This window comes from Muscardinus avellanarius, assembly GCF_963383645.1.
Source record: "Muscardinus avellanarius genome assembly, chromosome: 2".
Classification (NCBI taxonomy): domain Eukaryota; kingdom Metazoa; phylum Chordata; class Mammalia; order Rodentia; family Gliridae; genus Muscardinus; species Muscardinus avellanarius.
In genome coordinates, this window is record NC_137787.1 from 33,307,552 (window position 1) to 33,323,138 (window position 15,587).

General features: G+C 37.7%; 1 protein-coding gene across 4 annotated transcripts in view; it reads right to left on the minus strand.

Moving 5' to 3' along the window:
• PARD3B (par-3 family cell polarity regulator beta) overlaps positions 1-15,587 on the minus strand; it is a gene marked incomplete at both ends in the record, with an annotated part of 1,045,674 nt that overhangs the window by 472,913 nt on the left and 557,174 nt on the right. For all 4 annotated transcript variants that reach the window (XM_080690300.1, XM_080690301.1, XM_080690302.1 and 1 more), the window contains 3 exons: positions 2,150-2,508; positions 3,679-3,804; positions 10,460-10,546. In XM_080690300.1, the coding sequence (XP_080546426.1) occupies positions 2,150-2,508; positions 3,679-3,804; positions 10,460-10,546 (572 nt within the window). The remainder of the gene's footprint in view (positions 1-2,149; positions 2,509-3,678; positions 3,805-10,459; positions 10,547-15,587) is intronic.

Genomic DNA, 15,587 nt, shown 5'->3' on the forward strand with positions numbered 1-15,587 from the left:
TCCCTTCCTCGCTCCCACGCTTCCTTTCTTCCCTTTCCTCCTCATTCCTGTAATTTTAATTAATTAGTCAATTAATCAATGTTACTAGGGATTGAATCCAGGGGAATTCTATCTCCAAGCTACCCCCTAGCCCTTTTTATTTTTTATCTATAAACAGAGTCTTGCTACATTACTAACAATTTTGATACATCCTCCAATCTGTGATCTTTCTGTTTCAGCTTCCCAGGCACTGGGATTACAGATGGGGCTACCGCCCCTGCCCTAATTGCTCTTGCTGATGTCAGCTTCCTAGATGGCTTCATGTCCATTTCAGACTTTACCATGTACCCTCTTCTCTGATACAGATCCTGGCTTTTGTAAATATCCTTATCTATGTAAAATTCTAATTTCTATTATTGACACCTCCATTATGCAAGTTGCCCTGGCTGGGAATCTCAGCAATAACTATAATTTCTCTTTCTTCCAACAACAATTCATCTCTTGAGACATGCATATTATATTTCTGCATTTAGACAGGGGCAAGGCACCCTGTTCTGTACCTTTGTTGATTGGTCTCCTTTAGTGTATCTTCTTGATTTCAGATTAATGTTCCTAAAAGATAGCTATGGTATCATATTCTGTGTGTGTGTGGGGGGGGTATTGGGGATGGAACCCAGGGGCATTCTACCTCTGAGCTATACCCCCGGTCCTATGTTTTTAGTCTTGTTATTTTTTGAAACAGGGTCTCACTGAGTTGCGAAGGGCCTCTTTGAGTAGCTGAGGCTGTCCACCATCCTCGGGTCTCCACCACCTCCTGAATGCTGGAATTACAAGCGTGGGCCACCATGCTCAGACCATATTTTTATTTTTGCTTTCAAGTCTTTCTGGTAGATTTTTTTTCTTTTTTTTTTTTTTGTGGCACTGGGGATTGAACTCAGAGACATTTTACTTCTGAGATACACCACCAGCCCTATTTTATTTTTTGTTTTGAAACAGGCCTCACTAAGTTGCTGAGGCTGGCCCCCAACCTGTGATCCTCAGGTCTCAGTCTCCTAAGTACTAGGATTCCAGGCATGCACCACTGAGCCCAGATTTTCTGGTAGATTTTTCAAGTGCTTCTGTAACCAATTCATCTTTCTATCTTCAAAGCATGCAACTACCACGTCTTCTATATAGCTGGATTATTTGTACAAAGAATACAACTAACATCTTTAAGTAAAAACCTAATTGTTATGTACAATAGAGTATTTATTTATTCTTCCTACTCAATAATTTTATTCCCCGTACAGGGTTCTTTTTGGTGGATGAAATTTTATCAGGTAATTTTCCAGAATGTTTTCTCAGAACAATAAATATACATATTTGTTTTTGAAATACATTAAAGTTGATTTTTGACCATTAAATTCTCTATTAATTCATTCTAGAAATTATGAAATATTTTTCTTGAAAAGCACAGGATCTCAGAAGATTGGAATGAGGGAAGGGACTATCAGGCACAGGTTACAAAATGAGCAAAAAGCACAGAGGCGCGTGAATGCTTATGTGCTCATGGGTGTAATATTGCATAAATATGCATGCACACACATGATCTAGTCTCACTGACCTGAGCTTGAAGTGAACAGAAAAGTTGAAAGAGATGAGAAGAAAATCTTATACATGCTTTTGAAATTGGAAATGTCTTGAAATAAATGTTTATAAGGTTGAAATAGTGAAATTAATGATCATATATTTACTTTCTAAAGGGTAAACTTTTTGTTGATATAAAACTGTCCTAGAAAACAAGAGACTATATGCTTATTGGACTTGGCCTAAAGGATGCTTGCAAACATCACGATTTGTGCTCAAAACTGTGACAAATGCATTTTAGTGCCTATTTAGTATTAAGTTGTAACACAATATTGCTCAGCTTCTATCAAGTTTGCAATGATTCTTTGCACTCCCCAACATGTCTTTATTGTCTTCTTGTCTCAAAGTCTATATTCTGCAAAAGAAAAGAAGCAGAAAGTCCTACAATTTCAAGAAATTTAAGTTACCTAAGTATATACTTGAATCTATTCTGTGATATAATTAAATAAAGGGGGAATTAACTAAATTAGCCTTAATGCATTTCTCTTAACCAATTTTACATGTTACAATAATAGAATGCTATTAAGCATAATTTAATAATTACCTTTCTTTAGGTCAATCTTAATTTTCTTTGCATTTTTCTTGCTGCCAAACCCCATGACAGGGGAGAGCGAGGGAGAGGAAGGCTTTCTTCCCAGTCTTGGTACTCGGGGGCTCTTGCTTTGCTGTAGGGAAGTTGATGTATCCACTTCAGGACTGTTGGTTCCCGTGAGACTTACTGTCTTTAGTCCCGATTTCCCATGGACAGGAGGCGGAACCTTTGTTCTTGAGACGCCATCATTGTTACCAAATATGTTAAGAGGTCCAATGGCTGATTTCTCATACTGTTCACGGTTTTGAGGTTGAAGCACATGCAGGAGCACATTTGGGGATTTCATCGCCTGGCGGAAGACATCTTGAGCCCTTGAAAGAATTTGTGAGTGTATACTGATACTGTGTTCTAGCAGGTCACCTTCTAGGGTTCCCCAGCACGTGGCAACCAGTGGCCTCACAGAGGACAAACATAGGAGGTACTATCAATATTACTACCAGCATGGCTGTGCTAAGTATTAGTTACCCTTACTACCGGCCTGCCAGGTGCCCCGTACAGGAAGCATCTGCATACGTCTACATGAAGACCACATATAATTCTCTTATTTACTTTTTAAAATATATATAATTCTCTCTTTTGTGTATATGTATGACTAGGAATTGAACCCTGGGCCATATCTCCAACCCCTTTTATTTTTTTGTTTTGCTTTGAAACTGAGTCTCGCTAAGTTGCTGAGGCTAGCATCAAACCTGTGATCCTCCTGTCTCAGACTCTCAAATACTGGGGTTATGGGCATGTACACCCACACTCAGCTTAATTAACTCATTTTATAAACTGAAATTGAGGCTCAGAGAGACTAAATAACTTACACAAGGACCCATAGCTTTTCAGCATTTCTGAATCGGAAAATCTAACCAGAATTAATTCCCGAGGAACATATATGAAAGTAAACTTTAATTTTAAATGAAAAAAATCATTTGATATTTTTATCAGATTATTAGTAGATTATTTTGCTTGGCAATGTATTAATTTCTACTCCATACCAAATTTTTATGACCTTTGTTTTCTATTTCTGTAAAACAGGGATGATAAAGTCTTGCATACCTATCAAGTCCTTATAAAAAAAGTACTGTGACATATCAAATAATACCATTATTAACAGTTATTATAGTTTATATAATAGCTTATATTAAGTGAGCTAATTAATAAGCTGAACTAGTAGTCTGTGAAAAAAGCCAATAAATACCAGTCTCACTGACCCAGAGCCCAAGAAAAATGTCCATCCTGACGCTCCAGCAAGATGACCAGTCAGAAAAGCTTGCTGCAGTTGGAGCCTCAACATTCCCGGGGAGGTCAGGGACACGCTTGGGCCACCTTTGAGCATGCTCAAAACAAAAGATGCATGCAAAAATGGATGTCCGGGGGTCATTTAAAAGGAACTGACCAGAAATTCTACCTAAATTTTGATCATAGCGAGTTCAGTAGTGATTATAACTATTCTAGGGATCAATAAAATAAATAAAACAATGAAGCATGCTTACTGAGCAAAAGTTTTGTCTAGGAGGTCCACATTGTTGATCTTTACGATGCATTCATTTTCATGAAAGAGTCCCTTCCGCTTACACCTGCTGTTTTCCTCAATGCCTCGGATGAAGAGTCCTAGGATCCTAAATGCAACATTTAGGTTGAGACAGAATTCCTGAATAACAATATGCCAATTATTTTCCCTCTTGCCACTATTCAGAATAAGTATTGATTTCTACTTAGGAAATAAATTATGCTTTCTATTCAGGCAACTGTTTGTTATTTAAATCCTTGGTTCAAACACACATACACACACAAACTCGCTAACTGGGAAAAAGCCCTTCAAGGCAAATACACATAAACATCAACTCAGAGAACATTAATCTGAGACCCCATTTCTCGCCTTGTTGTAGACTCAAACAGGCTGGCAGAGTGCAGTGTAGGCGAGGATGCCAAAGGCTCCTGGTTTGGGGAAGGGTATCGGAGCCAACCACAATGAACAGACCTCATGGTGGACGGTACCGGCATCCAGTTGACATAATGATTGTCCAGGTAGCAGCCTGATGTTTAATAATAGGAGTAGGTTAAGTATTCACAGTAGTTTTTGCAGTCTTGCTACCTGTTTCAGAAACTTGAACCTTTATGTATGAATGAATGAATGAATGAATGAATGAATGAATTCATTTTTTTTTTGGTACTGGGGGTGGAATCCAGGGGCATTCTACCTCCAAGCAACAACCCAAGCCCTATTTTTTTTATAATCTTTATTTTGAAACAGGGTCTCACTGAGTTGCAAAGGGCCTCACTAAATAGCTGAGGCTGGTTTTGAACCTGTGTAATACTCCTGTCTCAGCCTGAATTAATTAATTTTGGTAGTATTAGAGATTGAACCCAGGTACATTCTACCTCCAACCTACATCCCCAGTGCTATTTTATTATTATTGTTTTGTTTTTGTTTTTGAAATAGGTTTTTGCTAGGTTGCTGAGTCCTACTACATTGCAGAGGCTGTCCTGGAATTTGTGATCTTGCTGTCTCAGCCTCCCATGTTCTGGGATTATAGCCATGCTCACTATGACCAGCCAGAACTTGTACTTTTAGAAGTAAACAAACATTTAAGCTCAGAGGATCCTGTTACTCTGAAGGAAGGTAAGAACTGGGCTTGGCACACGCTTGTAATCCCAGCACTTGGGAGGCTGAGACAGGAGGATCACAGGTTCGTGGCCAGCCTCAGCTACCTAGTGAGGCCCTCTGCAACTCAGTGAGACTCTGTTTCAAAGTAAAAGTTTAAAAAATAGAATGAGAATGTGTGGCTTGGAGTAGAATGTCTCTGGGTTCAATCCTCAACTGCCACAAAAATAAATAAGTAAAAAAGAAGGAAGGTCAGTTCCAGGTGGTAGTGCCACTGGACCAAGCAGGTGTTTGATGTTTCCTCTGTTCTCAGGATGGAGAAGTGTGCGTCAGCATCCTAGAACCAGGACCAGGTAAATTGACCAGTATAGACTTAAAATACAGTGAGAGTTCAAGAAAAACTAGAGATATGAACATGCCTGGAGTTGTCGTAGGGTTTGAGGGCTAACACTAGTTGGGAGGCCACTGTTACTAGAGGGGCCTTGATCACCAGCCAGTGGGCTTCATCTGATGGACAGGCATGGACCACATGCCACCCACTGCTTCCAGGGACGACTGGGCTTTGGGAAGAGCTGTCTGAAATTTCAACCAGGAAGAGGCTGATGCAGAGCAGATACCAGGACTCCTGGGGCTCAGTCAAGAGGGGAGGGGGCTGGGAAAGAAGAGAAGAAAAAAGTACACTATGGCAGTAATGGTTACCCGTTCTACATAGCCATATTTCAATCTGTGGACATCAAGTCCTTTACATCAAATGGTGTGGCATCTGTACTCTCCCACATACTCTATATCCTCTCTGGATTACTCACCATACCAAGCACCATGTAAATGCTGTAAGCATAGCTATATGCTATAAACATGGCTATTGGACTATACTGTGTAGGCAATGATGACAAGAAAAAAAATCTGTGTATGTTTAGTATAGACACACCTTTATTTTCCTGAACATTTTTGAACCATGTTGATTGAATCTGCTGTGAATAAACAGCTTGTAGATAGTGAGGACAAATTGTGTATGTATATAGGTGTGTTTGTATAATACCAATATGTTTCTTTATATCAATCTCAAACCAAACCAATAATGACATAAAAAGGAACTCCTATCTATTTTAGCTATTTTCCATTTGAGGTATTCCTCTATCTATGTGCTATACAAGATCCTAGCTGCATCTTATAGCAAGAAGGAGAGGGAGGGAGGAAGGGAGGGAGAGAGAGAGAGAGGAAGGGAGGGAGGGAGGGAGGGAGGGAGGGAGGGAGAGAAAGAGAGAGAGAGAGAGAGAGAGAGAGAGAGAGAGAGAGAGAGAGAGAAAGAGAAAAAGAGATATCCTTCTAGAGAATCAGCTGGAAGTGGAAAACCTGCCATCTCCATGATCCTCGTGCCCTTATTTTTCGACTCAGTCACTCTCTTTTATGTAAGATCTTTCTGTGCTATTATATAGTCCCTTTGCATTAAATTTCAAATCTAAATAAAATATGAACACATTTTATGTGTGAATAATAGGGTCAGCCATGGGGAAAGGGCAGCCTATAATGAAAGTCTAGGAGAAAGCAATCCTCCTGGTTGGAGTGGCCACACTGCAGAGCCTCTGCCTCCAGGCCTCCATTCATTTAATGAGCTCACATCCTCTCAAGACGTCAGTAGGCAAGGCATATGCAGTGATATTTAGGTCTTTATTTCAGAAATGTTAAATGAATATAGCATGCTGCTGCAGGAAAGAGAACAGCAAGAAATCACACCACCTGCTACAAGAAAGGCTCGGGTCAGAGGTAGGAGCAGGGGCCAGGGCTTGTGCTTTCTTCCTTAGTTCTAGAAGGTTAGGAAATTAATCAAATGTATTCTGTGTTACCTCACATGGTATCAAAAATTAAACTTTTTGGCATGTAAAAGAAGTGAATCAAAAATGTGGGGTTATTTTTCTCTCTCAAATTAAACAACCCTCTCATAGTTCACATTCTGGATTTTTGTTACGGTGGGTTCTCAACAACGTGGCCCATTAGGAGAGTCAAATGTGGTTATAAACTAGTTTATGTAAGTGATATTTTTTTAACAGGCATTCAAGTCTTCCTTTAATTTAATTCAGTACATCATCAGTCATGTAATGTTACTCCCTAGGATTTAATTTCACATTTTGGGAGATGAATTAATTCTTTCAGGCCACTGGGTTGCAATTTAGCTAGCACATTACAGCTGGAGTGTGCTATGTGAACCTCACTGATCTAAATAACCTAACTTTCCATGAAAAATTTATTGACAGAATAAGCCCAACTGTAAAACCCATGTGTCAGAGGTAATTTTGGTAAAATGTAAAACTGACTGATTTTATTAGTTTGGTTCCTGGCAACCAACTACCCCAACCCTTCCTATTTCATGGAAGGGGTGGATTCCCTCCAGTATGAGGTCATCCAGATCACTGTGAGAAGGCTCAGAAAGTAATATCTCATTATTCTTCAGGCCCCAACTGGTGGGCTGAGGGAGCTATCTTATCTGGGCCCAATACTCACAGGATTTATACATTAGTGCTGTGGAAGAATTGTAGGCTGAGACAAAACAATTAATTTGCATTAATGAGCAATGATAAAGGATGCTGGAATCCACAAGCCCACCACATAAGAGGAATGGCCTTGGTTACCTGCTCATCCGTAATCATTGCGGCACCAGAACCTTCTTGCTCTTTTCCCATGCTCCCAATGTATGGCTGTGCCCTTCTACCAACTGACGTTTTTATTTAAACTTCTCCTCTGCTCACATTCCCTATCACTCTTCCCCACTCCTCCTCCTCTCTCATGTTTAGTGTTTTTAATTATGAAATTGAGGTACATATGTTATTTTACTGAAATAGATTTGATGATTCTCTCTAAAAAAATAGCACTGATATTTTTTGAATGAAGAAATTAAGTTGCTTTTTCCTTGAAGGCGCTCGTGTTTTGTTTCTCTACTGGGAAAGCCAACATAAGCAGCATTGAACATGCTTGTGCTAAGGTGTCCTACTGAATTCATGAAGACTATCTGGCACAGCAGCCGCTAGATCTTCTTAGCTTAGTTTTTTTTTTTTTTTTTTTTTAATCCAACAACAGGTGTGGCAGTGTTTGGAGGCAAAGCCAATTACAGTAGTCTTAATAAAGAATTAAATGTAAATTCTAAGTTAAAATAATGACACAAACCAATAAACGAAAGGAAATTACGAGCTAATCACACCACTATGACCCTAACTAAGCCCCTGTGCTCACACAGTGAAAACATATGGTGTTATGAAGTCAGACACATGTCTGACATGCTCTATATGTGGCTGCTTCTAGACACATGGGTTGAGTTAAATGTGCTGTTTCAGCCTGTACTCATTACTTCTTAACTTTTATTGGCTCATGTCTCCACTTCTATATTATTTTTAATGTTTTTAATTAAATTTCCTTTCTATAATACTAGCGGATAGCAAAAATAATAATAGGACTATTTCTCCAAGTTGTGAATAGTTGACCATGAACTTTTATAAAATTTCACTCCTGAATCAAGCTTTTTTTGGTTTTAGCCCAAACAATCATATTATGGATAATTTATACGTTCATACGTTGTGGCTTTTACAGGGAGCTTTCACATTTTTAATGCCATTTAATCCCTATAACCTTGATGTAAAATAGGTATTCACAAGAGACCAGTTTAGGGGACTTTGCTGAAGGTTATGGAAAAAGAACACTGGGATTAATTCCAGTTCCTCTGAATCCAAGTCCAATAATCTTTCTACTATTCTACCAGGCCCATGCTAGGAATCAGAATCAGAAAGAAGAAGGGAGGAAATCAATAAATTCTAGTGTGTTTCCTTTATTTGAAGTGAGAGAGGTGATTTTTTTTGTCTGCGAGGCCAACTTGTTTTCCGAACTATTGAAAATGAAGTATGGTGACTGTCATACTGTTTATTTTCTCATTTTTGGAAACTGGGAAGATCTTGTGTTCTATTCCAGCTTCATTAAACTAAAGGGTCTGGTAATTTAACCGCTCTGGTATTTCACAAAGCTCTCTCAGTACACTTCTGCCAAAAGCCATTAGAATTTCTCATGACAACTGAGTAAATACTCAGCCCGTCTATCAAAAACAACCTCGGTTTGTCCTGTGCCACAACCCGTAACATTTATAAACACGCTTATTAACACATGCAGGAAACTAGACAGTGAGAGCCTCTAGCTTGGTGGTTCATTTCATCTCAGGGAAGATTCATTCCAGCAAGAGCTTGGCATCAGATGCTGAGTGCAAGAAGAAAAGGTGATGACTTTGCAATTACAGGTAGCAGATGGCTACCTGCTCAATACGATGCCAACCCAAATGTCATGACTGAATCTGCTCCTCCTGCCACACGGCAGACGGAGTTGAGCAAATACTCGGAACCAGTAAATTAATGCTATCCAACCTTGGGGAAAACTTTAGTTCTAGAAAGTGCAATGGAGTGAGGACAAGTCAGATGATCTGGGTTTTGTGTGACTCTGGGAAAATCAGTGGACTTTTCTGATGCTTGATACACTACAATAAAGCATTCTGCTCTTTTGGTGATGCATTTAAGAAAATAAATTTAGCAAGTTAATTGAAAGGACATGTGAGTGAGAAACTGATTTTAAGTTTATAGCAGCTTCGGTCAATAGCAACCTAATGCTAAAGGCAGTCATCTTTTTGAAAAGGGACATAAAATCTAAAGCTAGTTCTATAGGGTTGTTTGTTATACTAGTGCTAATATCATTAGGTCTGAGACATATACTTTTAATTCCACCAACAAAACAGGTTTTATGTTCATATAGATGTAGATTTTAAGAATCACTGACACAGTCTAAAGTGCCATTTACCAGTGGAGATTCAGCAACATATCTTTAAAATTCCAAAAGGATATAAATTATTTTAACGGTCTAAATTGTATTTTAGAAAAGTAAGCAACATGATATCTCTATCTACCTATCTATAAAAACCATAGCTTCTGACATAGCTTCTAGAATGTTGAATGCTTATTAGCTTTAGTTCTATAATTCTTGAGGAATATGAGAAAATACCAATTTAAATGAATTGTTATTTCCACGTGTTGAAGTGTATTTTGTATTAGTGTGTGTGTGTGTGTGTGTGTGTGTGTGTGTGTGTGTGTGTGTTACTGGAGACATTCTATCTTCAAGCTACACATCCAGTCCTTAAAAAAAGAAACAAAACTGCTTTTTTTTTTTTTTTTTTTTGAGAAACAGGTTCTTGCTAGGTTGTTGAGAGACTTATTACATTATCCAGGCTGTCCTCAAACCTATGATACTCCTTTCTCAGCCTCCCAAATACTGGGATTACAGGAATGCACCACCAAATCCAACTTCTATTTTGTAATATTAAAAATTCATTTGCAATGTTTGTCTAAGAATATATTAAAATCTTTGCCAAGGATTGTGTTGAATTTTATCACCAAACAGGATATTTTAAGAAAATATCATAGTTAATTGCAAATGGAGAAACTGATGAATTTTTTTCTTTCTCATTGCATCCTAGAAGTAAATTTTATTTTGGTTCTGACATATAAGAGGTGAACAAAATCGTATATTGAGGTGTTCATCAGAATAACAGGAATTTACGTGATGTCCTTTTATGAAGAACGACTGGGAAAAGGAGATGGTCAGGGTTTCCATTAGCATGAGCTTCTGAAACAAGGAAAACAGCTTACCTTCCACTCAGAGATGAAAAGAAGGGCACGACATGTATCCCCAAGGGGCCTCCTTCCCCAGAGATCTCCACTGTTCGTGTCATATCACTGGGGCAGAAAAGAACAGGAGCTCAGATGAGTCTCTGCTAAAAACCAGCCAAGGCACATTAAACACACACAGCCCTCAGGATGCAGCAACTGCCATAGCTTCAGCAGCTGAGGTGAAGTCAGAGGTGTGGACATTCAGAAGACCCATGAAAGAAAATGTTTAAAAGCATACAGTTTCTTATTTTTACCCTCAGAAGAGAAACACATGCAAATGACTACCTACAAAAATAACTTCCCACTTAATCTGCATCAATCAACATATTTTAAAAGTGGTATACAAAAAATGAAAGTCTCTCCCCAATGAGACTCACTTGAAAATTACTGTTCAGATCATAAAACACATGGAAGAAAGTGTATCCATGCTTAAGCATAAGGTTAGCTTTTTACTTTTTTTTTTTGTAGGACAGAGTAAAAATAAAATGAAATACTTACTGATTAAAAAAAGCACAGCATTACATTTTCCAGTGCTGGGAAATCTCAGTTGGTAATACATGTGGGGACGTATAAAGCAATATAAATCAAAACCTAAATTCACATCAGTTGTATTCCATAAAACAATTCCAAATTTTCACCCCCTGATTTCTTTCTTTCTTTCTTTAAGGTGGAAAACGAGGTTGCAAAACCTGGAGAAAATGTATTATAGAAAGAAATAGAAAGACTGACCTGTCTAACCTAGCCCAGATTAAGGAAAGGATGAGCTGGAAACATTAATGGAGAGTGTATATGACTGAAATATAAAAGACACGGGAAGCTTTTGAGTAATAAGGAGTGGAACTAACAAGTTTTTGTAAAGATGAAAAATAATAACCGTGAACAATTATTGGCTCCTTTAATCCCAGAGACAGAAAATAAAATTGCCAGAGGAAAATGATAAAGTTGAAGCAAACATCCCCTTTATGGAAATTGTAAGCAGGTTTCTATTGTTTTCTATTTACATGAAAATGACCTGAAACTAGATGTCAAATTAAGAGCTACAGCTGCTACAAATGTCTTTCTGCGCCAAATTGAAAATGCTGAAATTTTGGTTCCTCACTGGAAAGTTGAGAATAGCATTAAGAAAGCAAAATGCTTTGTGAATTCACTCTGCATGAAGTATTCTTTAAATGATAGGCAATCTAAATACATTAATATATTCTCATCAGTGGATTAGGCTTATTTTCAATGCTGTCCCTTTGCAAATGAATTAAGAACCCCCCCCCCCAAACACAAAGAAAGAGCAGGCCAGTTTCCAATATTTATGGAAGATGCTGGAATTTCAAATCTGATAATAAATTTCAAATATATTTTGCCCAGACATTACTGATATATGTAAAACTTGTTCAGGGAAGCAGGTTATGTCAGAGGCCTAAAATGAAAGTTAAAAACAAAACAAATCTTGGAGTGATATTATAGGATGAAACAATCAATTATTCTCCATATGAATGAGGTTATGAACATTTACATGAATACACACACACATATATATGGACAGTCATTTACAGGTATGTATTATAAACCATAAATATAAAGTACGTGGTAGGTAGAGAAAGTTGTGTAGATTTTAATGGACCAGAGAAATACTTTTCATATAACAGATTTTATTGTGCATTTTTAGGCATTTAAGGGAGACTAAACCCAAAGCATTCACATTCTGGGTTTATGGAACTGTTTTAAAAACATTTAAAAGCAGAGACTAAAATCTTGTTTAACCATTGAACCATTACTATCTTTATCTTTATACTGTATTTTTGTGGTTTTATGCTGAAAGCATAATACAAATTTTTCCTGATAAATGTATCAAGTATCCATGGAGTACTAGATAGCACCCATATGTAAAATATACAGGTTTAAAAATATAAGTGTTTAGTGTACACTTCAAGATTTCAGCCTAAAAATTTCTAGGATTTTCTTTTTCTTTTTTTTTTTTTTTTTGCGGGTCTGGGGATGGAATCCAGGGGTATTCAACCTCTAAGCTACACCTCCTGCCCTATATTTTATTCTTTATTTTGAAACCGGATCTCACTGAGTTGCAAAGGGCCTCACTAAGTAGCTGAGGCTGTCCGCGAACCGCGATCTTCGGGTCTCAGTCTCCCGAATACTGGGATTACAAGTGTGCGCCACCATGCCCGGCTTTCTAGGATGACTTTTTATAGGTGATGGATTTTATGGATTCTCAATTTTTCAATTTTACAAATATTTCTTTACTCCTACTCAAAACTCCTTCTATAAAACAAGTAAATTTTGTTAAACTGATACCCATTTTTATCAATTACCAATCCCATAGTTTTACATTTCTAAATAAAAAAAATCTTAATATTAATCAATATTGTTTAAAATAGTAAGAAAAAGGGAGAATACAATAAAATTCAATTCTATTTTTCTTTTTCCTTTTTTTTTTTGTGGGTCTGGGGATGGAACCCAGGGGCATTCGACCTCCGAGCTACACCCCCTTCCCTATTTTTGATTCTTTATTTTGAAACAGGGTCTCACTAAGTTGCAGAGGGGCTCACTAAGTAGTAGCTGAGGCTGTCCGCAAACTGTGATCCTCAGGTCTCAGCCTCCCAAATGCTGGGATTACAAGTGTGTGCCACCACGCCCCGGCAGTTCAATTCTATTTTATAAGATTCTTCTTTTAGTTTTCAGAGTAAACTTAAAAAAATATACTTTTGTTGGTGCTTTGTGATTACATAGCATAACGAGGTAGAGAGTGACAGGAACATACTTGCACATGGCACTTGGTGGGTCTCCCTCCAGATCCCACCCCAAGGCTCCCCCCTTCCCCATACATGTCACAGAGGTTGCTAATGATAATTTTGTACATTTACCTAACACTATTTGAACTGTTGCCTTCATCAAGTCCTCACTCCTTCCCCTAAACTGCCTCCATCACTCCACTGGAGTACTTTCTCCTTTATTTGAACTCTCTTTCGTGACAGTTTCTCTCTAGCTTCCGCATATGAGAAAAAAAACATACAATTGTTTGCTTTCGGAAAATGGCTAATCTTACTTAGCATAATATTTTCTAGCTTTATCCATTTTCCTTCAAATGACATAATTTCATTTTTCTTTATAGCTGAGTAAAATCCCATTGTGTGTATATACCACAGTTTTGTAGTTCATTCATCTGTTGATGGACATCTAGGCTGGCTCTATCATTTGGTTATTGTGACCTGTGCTGCTAGAAACATGGATATGCATGTGTCACTGCGGTGTTGTGACTTTACTTCCATTGGGACAGTGCTCAGGAGGTGGTATAGCTGGGTCACATGGTGATTTCATTCTCAGGCACCTGAGGAGCTTCCACATAGATTTCCATCGTGGCTGCACTAATTTGCAATCCCACCAATGGCACATTTCCCTACATCCTCACCAACATTTACTGTTGCTTGTCTTCTTGCCATTCTAACTGAAGTTAGATGGAATTTTTCTGTAGTTTTGATTTGCATTTCCCTGATTGTGAATGGTGTATATTTATTGGCCACTTGTAGTTCTTCTTTTGAGAACTATCCATGAAGTTAAATTGTCCATTATTTGATTGTTGTTTGTAAATTTTTAGTCTTTCATTACTCAAAATGGTCACGATTTTTTGGCTAGGAGGTTTTTTTTTTGATAACTATTCAATTATTATCACAAAAGAGTTTCCATACAAAAACAAACACACACACACACGTACGTACACACACACACACACACACACACACACACACACACACACACACACATGCACACCATAAAAGATTCAATTCTACAGACTGCAATATGCTATCCCTTAAAGAAAATTAGACCTATTTACTAAATACAGTTTAATTTTTACACAGATCATGTCTCACCATGTTCTTTATAAAATGTTATGCATTATTTGTTTTAAGATGTAAAGAAAGGCATTTAAAGAAGGATTTCTTATAGATAAGTTCACATATTTTCATTCATTTTAAAAGGAAATATACCCTCAATGCATTATAAATACTTGATACCTGATGGTGTTCTATAGAAATATCTGTATATACACACTTCATGGAATATACACAAAGCAAGTAGGAATGGGTGCAATTATTTAGATGCATACCTCAAAAAGTCTCAAAAAGGTAAGGTCTTATGAAAATGTAGTAATAGATTACTAATGCTATTTTTGTAGACAGACCCGAGGTTACATATCATTCAAGGCCTAGTGAGCAGGACATGTATATATTGACTTATGCATTGGAGGACAGCACAGTAGTCAGAATAGAAGCTAGAAGAATGAACAGTGTAAAAAATTAAGTGGAAAGGATAGTCCAGCAGGACAAAGGAAAAGGAGGTATAAAAAACAGAGCAAAATAAAAAATAGAAAATGTGGAAATAAAGAAAAATATTTGTTACATAAAAAATTACAAGTGAGATTATTTTCCTAAGATCAAAAGAGCTATTTGTATACAACTTTCTAAAACAAGCAGATAGTAGCAGTGCATTAGATTAACTAATATGAAGCCAGCTTAAATGCCCCAAGGTCCACTTGACAAAATTGACTCAGATAATTGCTGGGACCAGCTGCCGATCTAAGAGCTCGTGACAGAGTTGGGGGTGAAGCTACAGAACCGGTGGATAAAAATGAGACCTTGGTTATGAATGGCTGCCCCTCTAGAGCTAGACATTAAGTGCTTCAGTTGGTTTCCATCCAGAAAAAAGATGCGAAGCTCCAGGCAGAAAATATGACACAAGTTGCAGATGCTTGTAGGTCTGATTTCTTCACATAAGGCAAATGGACAGAATTTTGGAAATTACAATTGCTCAGTCTTAGTCTCAGGTCTCTCAGGCTATGGGAGCAACAGGGCTGAGGAGGGGGAGGAGGATATCCTTTATTTCAGGAGAAAACAAATTTCCCTGAGGTGACTCTGAGTCGGGTGCCTGAATAAGTCACTTGAACTGAGAAGCCAAAGCCTCAGTTTCCTTATTTGTACAATGAAGATGTGCAGATTAGAAACTTCCCTAACAAAATTGCAAGTTTTAAACCAAAAAATAGACAATAATATATATATATATGATATATATATATCATATATGTATTATAAAAATAGGCAATAAT